This window comes from Tachysurus vachellii, chromosome 24 (assembly GCF_030014155.1).
Source record: "Tachysurus vachellii isolate PV-2020 chromosome 24, HZAU_Pvac_v1, whole genome shotgun sequence".
NCBI lineage: Eukaryota > Metazoa > Chordata > Actinopteri > Siluriformes > Bagridae > Tachysurus > Tachysurus vachellii.
Window position 1 is genome coordinate 15,126,315 of NC_083483.1, and position 10,000 is coordinate 15,136,314.

General features: G+C 42.4%; 3 protein-coding genes across 5 annotated transcripts in view; 2 read left to right on the forward strand and 1 right to left on the reverse strand.

The window, feature by feature from the left end:
- Positions 1-1,460, forward strand: part of pi4k2a (phosphatidylinositol 4-kinase type 2 alpha) — a 12,321-nt gene extending 10,861 nt beyond the window's left edge. Inside the window, exons 8-9 of the mRNA XM_060860525.1 lie at positions 25-84; positions 461-1,460. Coding sequence (XP_060716508.1) covers positions 25-84; positions 461-622 — 222 coding nt within the window. The 3' untranslated portion in view covers positions 623-1,460. The remainder of the gene's footprint in view (positions 1-24; positions 85-460) is intronic.
- On the reverse strand, positions 1,310-7,121 carry avpi1 (arginine vasopressin induced 1). Its single transcript, XM_060860572.1, has 3 exons — positions 6,962-7,121; positions 4,255-4,639; positions 1,310-3,370 (listed from the first exon to the last, which is right to left on the reverse strand). The coding sequence occupies exons 2-3, from the start codon at positions 4,629-4,631 to the stop codon at positions 3,229-3,231; spliced, it is 519 nt and encodes a 172-aa protein (XP_060716555.1). The 5' UTR covers positions 4,632-4,639; positions 6,962-7,121; the 3' UTR covers positions 1,310-3,228.
- Positions 7,122-8,698: 1,577 nt separating this feature from the next.
- The window catches only part of zfyve27 (zinc finger, FYVE domain containing 27), an 8,447-nt gene continuing 7,145 nt past the window's right edge, over positions 8,699-10,000 (forward strand). For 2 of the 3 annotated variants that reach the window (XM_060860527.1, XM_060860526.1), the window contains exons 1-2: positions 8,699-8,971; positions 9,697-9,967. In XM_060860527.1, the coding sequence (XP_060716510.1) occupies positions 9,747-9,967 (221 nt within the window). In that variant the 5' untranslated portion in view covers positions 8,699-8,971; positions 9,697-9,746. The remainder of the gene's footprint in view (positions 8,972-9,696; positions 9,968-10,000) is intronic. The other variant, XM_060860528.1, reaches the window with a different exon arrangement.

Sequence of the window (10,000 nt, forward strand, 5' to 3'; positions counted from 1 at the left end):
TGTGTGTGTGTGTGCGTGTTGCAGAAAGATCCAGGTTTTGACAGAGGCCAATTTCACAAACAGATCTCAGTAATGAGAGGGCAGGTCAGTACTTCTCTCTCTCTCACACACACACACACACAGATAAGTTCACATTCATGCTGTTATCTAATCAGCCAATCGTGTGTAAAAGTGTTTCAGTAAACGTTCACATCAAACCTCAGACTATGGAAAAACTCCATCTGGTTGTTACTGTCAGGCTGCTTTATATTTCACAATAAGAATATTTCACAACCTGCTTATGTCCTGGGACTTTCCTGGGATTTTCCTGGGATTTTCCTGGGATTCTTCAGTGTGCTGCTACATGATTGGTTGATCAGTTAACTGCATGAAGGTGTAGGTGTTCCTAATAAAGTGGAAGGCGAGCGTGTCAGTACGTTCTCAGGTGGTGTTAAATAAATGTTTTTCGGTTCTCTCTCAGATCCTGAACCTGACTCAGGCCCTGAAGGACAGTAAATCCCCCTTGCAGCTGGTTGAGATGCCCCCCGTGATCGTGGAGACGGCTCGGGCGCCGCAGCGCGCCAACAGCGAGTCCTACACGCAAAGTTTCCAGAGCAGACGACCGTTTTTCACATGGTGGTGATGCGTACCCGGGTGGTGGGCGTAGCTAACCCGAGACATGCTGCTCTTCCTTATGAACTGCATTTTGGGAAAGAACTGAAAAGAGACAATGTTTGAATGACAGAAGCAGAGGATCCACTTCCTTTTAGCCTTTTTTTTTTTCCCTCCCAGAATCAAATCTGTGATTCTTGGAACATTACTTTAATAAAGATACACTGACCTGCAACACTGTTTGCACATCTATACACACACACACACACACACACACACACACACACACCCCATTATACTACAATCACACTGGTGATGGACGTGCATGTAACCCTGCAGTTCTCTCTTACCTGCACTGTCTCCCTCTGGTGGTTTGGAGGAAGAAGTGCATGTCCATAACCACTGAACCTAAAACACTTGTAACTGACAACAGTGCAAGACTTCTGTGTAGAGCTTCTCCTGCTTGCCCTCTCTTTCTCTCTCTCTCTCTCTCTTTCTCTCTCTCTCTCTCTCTATCTCGCTCACACACACACTTTGTTTTGTTGTTTTAAGATCTTCTGTTGCATTCGTCAGTCTTACATTTTATTCCACATTCTGTATTTTGTCCATCAGACGCATGCAGCTCTCTGATGCCGACTGAGCATGTGCAGAAAAACTCTGTTTTTTTTCCCCCTTGTTTTTTTTGTTTTTTTTTATTATTTTATAATTTTTTTTTAAAATTAACATTATGTTTTCTTCAATGATTCAAAGAAACTGACCCTAACAATGTCATGGCGATTTATGATGCACTGTATAAATTTGTATGTAATGTAATTTAGCCAGAAAATATACGCTGTAACCGAAACAGTAAATGGTTCCCAGAAGCTTGATTTTTGTTTGGCTTTTTGTTTGGTTTTTAATTGCACATTAATCACAACGTGGCACAAAAATACAACAAAATAATACCATACATAGTGGAGCTATAGAGTACAAATACATATAAAAAACAGCAAAGAAGTGAAGAACTTTAGTGATAACACACTAGAGTGCTGTGTTTATATTACTGTAAGATTTTAAACACTGGATCCATATAAAACACTTTTCTAACAATCCTTTAGACTCTAATATCAGATGTACACCATATTTTCCAGATTCTTCGGTAAAAATCACACGGTGGAGTCGATAGTGAAGTGTCGCTTTGTGTCCCATGGTGCTGTAGTGTAGTTTAGTTTTTGTCCTCTTAGTGTTGTCGTTAATACAGTTTGCTACACTGGCTTAAATTATTATAGCGGTCTAAAACAAGAGTGGACTAATGACGTAGCCTTGAGGATTACCCATAATCCACTGGTGGCAAAATGATGATTCTTGATGAAACCCCATTAAATTAAAACAAACTAATCTGGCTACTGTAAATACTCCAAAAAATGGGCATATTGTAATTCTTCGCGTCCTGAAAGAGTTCTTGTTCTCAGGAACTGACACAACCCTCAACCTCCTGAAGAACCCGGATAACACCGCAGCTACATTTCCTATTAGAGTGATGTTAATATATTACAATTTCAGTCTACAACGGAGCAAAAAACCTAGAGGGAAGCTAATTTTTATTTCTCTATGCTACACTACTCAACATCGTCGGCGTCAGAGCGTATTAACCGTTCTCGGTGATAAAACACCGTAATGTGGAAGAACGAGTGATTTACTCTTCAATGCATATTCTTCATCATCATCATCAACAAAATGTCCTGAACGCTGGAGCACACGTTGCTAACTCTATTGCTACAGAAGACGACGACGTGAAACTCAAGTACGACCAGGTGATCCGAGGAGACGTTTTAGAGTGACGCTGCAGGATTAAAAAAAGATTCTTGGGCAACCCGTTATTTTAATAATGATGATCGTAATGGCACGATATGGAACCCAAACACGTTTTTCTTTCCAAATACGACATATCCTGAGGTAAAAAAATTACCAGACGCGCTTCAATAGGGTTCTGTGTCGAAGACAGATTGTAAATTATCGGTTATTTTTCCTTTTGCTGTGTCAAGATTCAAAATATGGACGTTTGCGATCAAAAAGTCACTGTGTTTCATTGATGATTCATTTAAACAGAGTAACTGATTAAAAAGAAATTTGACAGATGTGGTGTAACGAGGTAGAAGTTGTTTCCAGGTTGTTAGGGGTCCAAGCACCGAAGTGCTGAAACCATGTTGTTTTTCTTTCTACTCTTTTATTTTTTCCTTGTCTTAATATTGTTTGAGCAGCATTTTAACCTCTAGGTGAATTTGGACCAGCATCTGATTTGGGATTCTTTTTCAGTTCATGTTCCATAGTTTGTTAAGTGATGTCGCGTTCACGTGTGCATGAGACGAACAGCACGTGTTTGAAAGCGTAACATCGTAATGCAGTGACGATTTGGGAATTGTAGTGAACGTCAGCGTGTCGAACGGGTCTTCTTTAGTTATTCTTTTTTTTTTTTTTATTATTTATTTGTTGCAGCAGCAGCAGCAGCGTGATGTAGTTTTGCAGTAAACACACGTGAGCAGCAGCTCTGTAGTGTCTCTCCATCGTAGTGTTCACGTTTTAGCTCCCTGATGGTGAGTTTAGTGTTGCGGCTACATCGTGTCGTTTGGTGTTGTTTGAGCTTAGCGAGCTGCGGCGTCAGTGACGTATTCGGTGCAGGTAGCGCTCCGGATCTTTCTCGTCCCGGCTCCACGTCGTCCCCATCTCTTCCTCTTTCGCTGGGTCACATGACTTGGCATCGGCATCGGCCGGGACCTCCGATGGCGTCCGCTCGTTCGCTCTGGAAAGAAAACAGGGAATCATCACCAGATCGAAACCCAGCAGTATGACACCACCAACATGATGCGTTCAATAACATCAGGATTTTAATAATCATCACGATTCAACAATATTTTTACTATCTCACTCTTACTCATCTTCTACCGCTTATCTGAACTACCTCGGGTCACAGGGAGCCTGTGCCTATCTCAGGCGTCATCGGGCATCAAGGCAGGATACATCCTGGACGGAGTGCCAACCCATCGCAGGGCGCACACACACACTCTCATTCACTCACACAATCACACACTACGGACAATTTTCCAGAGATGCCAATCAACCTACCATGCATGTCTTTGGACTGGGGGAGGAAACCGGAGTACCCGGAGGAAACCCCTGAGGCACAGGGAGAACATGCAAACTCCACACACACAAGGTGGAGGTGGGAATCGAACCCCCAACCCTGGAGGTGTGAGGCAAACGTGCTAACCACTAAGCCACCGTGCCCCCCAACCCTTTGATTATTTCATGTAAAAATGAGGGACATTTATGTAAAATCTTAAAAATGTTAAGGTGTTTATCAAAAAAAGATTTCTAAGGTGTGTAACTTATTTTAAAAAAGTATATAAAAATGTACACATGCCAAATCTCAAAAAATGTTTCCAGACATTATGATGCTAACAATTTTATATGAAAACAAAGCAACAGCCTCTGTTCAGAAGTGTCTCACTCAGAAGTGTCTATAACGGTATCACTAAGAAATAATTAAGCCTCAGTTTGTGTTGACTGTGTGTGTGTGTGTGAGCGTGCGCGTGTGTGTATATGTGTGTGTGTGTGTGTGTGTCAGGTCAGACTGAGATTTTATTGCTTTGTTTGTCAAACCTTTCTATATCACATGTCTCTGACCTGCTGTGGCCGATTGCTCGGACCCCTCTGCTGGTTTCTGCTCTGATCCCACTGCGGTTCCTCGTCCTCACCCGGAGCCCCACCAGTGCCTGTGCCAGCCCTTCATCCTCCTCCTCATCTGAGACCTCATCTCCATCTCCATCCTCCTCGTTTCCTTCTGTTCTTCTCCGGTTCCTCCACACCTGTCTGGCTTTCTGCTCGGCGTCCGGTTCCCCAGCAGAGTGGAAGAGGCGCCTGAGCTGCCGCAGGTTCACCCCCTGGAAGATGTTGGCAGAACCCGACTTGCGCATGCGGCGCTCGGAGGCGGAGGTCCGACAGAAAGTGGGCTGAGGCGCTCCGGGCAGCACTGCAGCAGCACTGACACCGACCTCCTCCATCTGCAGCTCTGAGGGGGCAAAGCGTTAAAGGGGCGGGGCTTCAGTAAACATTTTCAGCTTGGAGACGACAAAAAGGTTGTGAGATTAAAGGTTGTGTTGTATGTTCAAACAAGACTCTGGGATAAAAGAAGCTCCCAAATAAATAATAGAGAATAAAAACACAAGACTAAATGAAACCTTGAAAGTGCAAGAGTGACCAAACCTACAATACATTCAGCTTCCTGATGGTTTGTAGAGAAAAACAAAAAGCGTTGTTGTGTAAACACTATATAATCCTCACACTCAGCACTAAACATACAAACATACCATTAATCCTGGAGTATCACTGCTACCGGAAACACACCAACTAATGAGCAAATTACATGAGAATGAATGTACTTCACCTTCCAGAGAACAGAGTTTCTAAAGACGTGTGTGTTTTGTTCCTTTCCTTCCAGTTTGCTGACTGCGTCTATCTGCACGTCCTGTTCGCCTTTCTGTGTTAATTACATGTGTGTTGGAAATACAAGAAGGAGTTAGAGCTACTCAGGCCATTAAAAACACGACTAATCGTTACCTCGGTGACCTGAACACACCACAGGGGCTTAAAAACACCACGTGTCCTGACTGAAATGGAAAATAAACACTGCAGCAGGTTTACACACAAGAGTGTGTTATAGCTGAACACATCCTGCAGAACGACACTGATAAACGATCCCGATAATCCTGCGGTGTCTCCTAAACCACGCTAATAGTGCATATTACACACCGAAGTTGACAATTTCGCACCTAGTCACAGTAAGAGTCTTTATTCCTACTTCCTTATGTGTGGGTGTAATGCACAGCTCCATATCACAGGAGAATATGAGCTCACAATACTCACTCACTCATTTTCTACCGCTTATCCAAACTACCTCGTTTCACGGGGAGCCTGTGCCTATCTCAGGCGTCATCGGGCATCAAGGCAGGATACACCCTGGACGGAGTGCCAACCCATCACAGGGCACACACACACACTCTCATTCACTCACACACACACACTACGGACAATTTTCCAGAGATGCCATGCAAACTCCACACATACAAGGCGGAGGCGGGAATCGAACCCACAACCCTGGAGGTGTGAGGCAAATGTACTAACCACTAAGCCACCGTGCCCCCCAGCTCACAATAAATTATTATTATTATTATTATTATTATTATTATTATTATTATTAATAATAATAACAGTTATTAATTAATATCAGAGGTGGGAGTAAGTCACACATGTGCAAGTCACAAGTAAGTCTCAAGTCATGAATGTCAAGTCAAAGTCAAGTCGAGTTTTTTTTAAATATTTGTCAAGCAAGTCTCAAGTCTCAAATTTGTGACAAGTCTGACTCGAGTCAAGTCGAGTCCCCCATCTCTGAGTCATTTAACTCAAGTCCGAGTCAAGTCTCAAGTCATGAACGTCAAGTCAAAGTCAAGTCGAGTCTTTTTTTAATATTTGTCAAGCAAGTCTCAAGTCTCAAATTTGCGACTCAAGTCTGACTCGAGTCAAGTCATATGACTCGAGTCCCCCATCTCTGGTTAACATGACGTCATTCTTTTTAATTCATCCAAAAATAATGTTTTTTTTTTTTTCCTCTCCCCATATAATAAAGATGAACTCATTCCAAACTGATCCGTAGTACATAAATAAACAAACAAAACAAACAAATAAATAAATCTTTCGGCTTGTTTTGATTTCTACGTCTGTGCAGAAAACCGTTACTAAGCTGCCTGATGACGTCACTGCTGATTACGTCACCGTTCCGCCGCATACGCGTTTCTAACGAACGCCTTGTTTTTGCAGACCGTGTGATGACGTCACGCCGACGCACTGCAGTCTTTGCCGCTCTCCGTGCGCGAGCGATAAGGAAAATAAATAAATGAATGAATAAATAAATAAGGGATGAGAGACAGGAAAGGAAACTAATGCGACGGGGGTTAATAAACGACGTGAAAGCGAACATGCAGCAATTGCACGCCTGTAACAGCTACATTAACGTTTGTGTCGTGCCGGTGACGTCAGCGGGCGGGCACGTGCGCAGCTGTTCATTGTATTTACGGCTCCTATAAATCTCCACCTTGGCTTTATTTCACTTTATTATTGTCGTTAAATGGACGCGTCGTGAACACGAGACACTTAAACCGTCGTTATGCAGCTGGTTTAACACGGACGCGTCGTTAGGTTTCTGTAACTAAGTGTAACTTTGTTCACGGTGGATTATTATGTTATTATTGTTAGTGCACACACACATGCATGTGTTAGTGTTGTGTAAGAAATAAAAATAAAACATATGCATGAACACAGAAAAGTACAGACTGACCGTTTAGTGTCCTGATGGTGATTTTTATCCCCTTAATCACAGCTGTATCATCCGGAAGCGGCTGGATCTTTAAAATCCTCTGTATTACTGAGTTGGGAGATTAAACTCGGTGTGTGTGTGTGTGTGTGTGTGTGTGTGTTTTAGTGTTTTTGCGGATCATTTTTTATTTTTTTTTTTCAAGCCACAATTCTTCCGCTTACGTTCAACGCATCGTTGTCCAATCAGAGAACTCGGATAGCGTTAAGACCCGCCTATCTTTACTACTTCTGACCAATCACAGCGCAGCTCTCCGTGAGCGCTAGTGTACAGAGAATGAAAAAAAGAGAAGAAAAAAAAAGGTGTCATTTTCATTGACGTCATTGGCGCTGATCTTCATTCCTGCAGAGTGACAGAGTGACATGTTGTACAAAGAAAGAGGGACGAACTTGTAGGGAAACACTTATAAAATCCATAAAACGTGTGCGAATAAATATTTTAAGCATGTTAGACCACGTGCCATTTAACTGAACTGTAATGAAATTACAATTTGATATCAGTAAAAATAATTCTGTAGAGCAATTAACTGTTTTCATCTATTTTAATATATATATATATATATGTGTGTGTGTGTGTGTATACAAACAAATAAAAAAAACATCTGAAAACATCTCTAAATATTTGACATGAATATGCATGACATGCACATTTAGACACGCCCACTTCTGCACTGCCGTGTTAAGCAGCCTTACATCAGATTTACAGTTTTACATCGTCATTTAATCAGTGACTGATTTTACAGAAGTAAAGTGTGTCGAAATAAAACGTTGCTGTAACAAATGAACTTGTTGTTTATGACAACTATTAACTGTTAACTTACACAAAATAATTTAAAAATTATAATAAAAGTTTCAGAGCTATTGTAAGTGTAGAATATTTGTGTTTAATGTTTAAAATATTATTTTACAGAAAGTCATTAAAGACCTCTAGGTGTTGGTGCTGTGGTGTGTAAACATCATGCTGGTCTGATGCACACAGTTCTACTCAGATAACTGATCTGTGTGTGTGTGTGTGTGTGTGTGTCTGTCTGTCTCTGTGTGTGTGTGTGTGTGTCTGTCTGTGTGTTTGTCTGTGTGTGTGTCTGTCTGTGTGTTTGTCTGTGTCTGTGTGTGTGTCTGTCTGTGTGTGTCTGTCTCTGTCTGTCTGTCTGTGTCTGTGTGTTTGTCTGTGTGTGTGTCTGTCTGTGTGTGTGTCTGTCAGTGTGTCTGTCTGTCTGTGTTTGTCTGTCGGTGTGTGTCTGTCTGTTTGTGTGTGTGTCTGTCTGTGTGTGTGTCTGTCAGTGTGTCTGTCTGTCTGTGTTTGTCTGTCGGTGTGTGTCTGTCTGTTTGTGTGTGTGTGTGTGTCTGTCTGTGTGTGTGTCTGTCTCTGTGTGTCTATCTGTCTCTGTGTGTGTCTTTGTGTGTGTGTGTGTGTGTGTGTGTGTCTGTCTGACTGTGTGTGTGTCTGTGTGAATACTTTACTGACACCTACACAAAAGGAACATGTGATGCTGTGAGTATCAGCTGATGAAACCATCATGTGACCATGTTTCCACACAACCCTCTCACACAGGACACCATTATTTAGATAAATAACCTCTAGAAAATGTTCCACATTATTTGTACTACTAAGCAAGTAAACTATTGCACCTATAAATCTGCACATGCGAGGACTTTGTTATCACTGACACATTAGATCTTTCTATCGTAAACATCTGAACCAACAGCAAAAAAGGTGGAACGTTTGATCCAAGGTCAAATCGATGCTATCAGTGTTTGATTGTGTGATCTGATTAAAGCTCTTATCCTGGTTCGGCGATCGACACGGCAGCCTGCGCTATGCGGAAGTAGTTTGGCACTCTGGAATGAACCGTTGTTTACTTTGGCGTTTAAGTGGATTGATATAAATTATAAACATTGTTGGAGACTTTTGGATGGCGGATGAGGTGCAAATCTCTCACACACTGCGCTTAACAGCGTGAAAACACGAGAAAAGGTAAATAAACACATAATAAACTGCAACGTCGAAGATGCTAACGAGCTAAAGCTAGTAATAGGAACCGGATACTCAGAAGTGTCATTATTATTATTATTATTATTACTACTACTTTTATAACAGAGTTTATACCGACACAAAATTCTGTTATCACAATATTTAGGTTTGCTAAGATCGCATTAAGAAACAGTTACTATACAGAGATGATTAAAAACAATAAAAACATTCAGAATTGATTAAAAACTGAACACACGGTTCTACACAAAGGTGTATGTGGTTATGTGAGTCTCAGGGATTTGTGTCTCACTTACGTTATGGTGAAAATCAAATAAAAATGTGTGTGTGTCCTTGTGTGTGTGTCCTTGTGTGTGTGTCCTTGTGTGTGTGTCCTTGTGTGTGTGTCCTTGTGTGTGTCTGTCTGCCTGTCTGTCTGTCTGTCTGTGTGTGTGTGTGTGTGTGTGTGTGTGTGTGTGTTTGTCTCTCTCTGGGTCTGTGTGTGTCTGTCTGTGTCTGTGTGTGTGTGTGTGTGTGTGTGTGTGTGTGTATGTGTATGTCTGTGTGTGTCTGTCTCTCTGTCTGTGTGTGTGTGTGTGTATGTCTGTGTGTGTGTGTCTGTGTGTGTGTGTGTGCGCGTGTGTGTGTGCGCGTGTGTGTGTGCGCGTGTGTGTGTGCGCGTGTGTGTGTGCGCGTGTGTGTGTGCGCGTGTGTGTGTGCCCCTGATGTAGCTCAAAAGCCAGTCATTCTAGCACTGACTGAACAGCGATCGAGTGAGAGGATGCAGGCGAGCAGTCAGGAGGCTCCACCCGCCACAGGAGAGCGAACAGAGCCGAGCCGGATGTCCAGTAAAGACACGTCATCCCTGGACAGCACGTCTGACCTGGTTAGCCCTCGAACCGTGACCTTTGACCTATTCAGTATGGTGGTCTCTTACAAGCGGATGGCCATCTTTCTGGAACCGGTTACAGATGTGGTGGAGGTGCTGCGCTATTTACTCGGGTGGGTGAATAATGAGTTTTTAGTAAAGTGAAC

Coding starts and splice junctions, on each gene's coding strand:
- avpi1 (XM_060860572.1), bottom strand. CDS start 4,631: ATGGAGGAGGTCGGTGTCAGTGCTGCTGCAGTGCTGCCCGGAGCGCCT. Junction 3,371..4,254: donor CGAGCAATCGGCCACAGCAG/GTCAGAGACATG, acceptor TTTTCTTTCCAG/AGCGAACGAGCGGACGCCAT.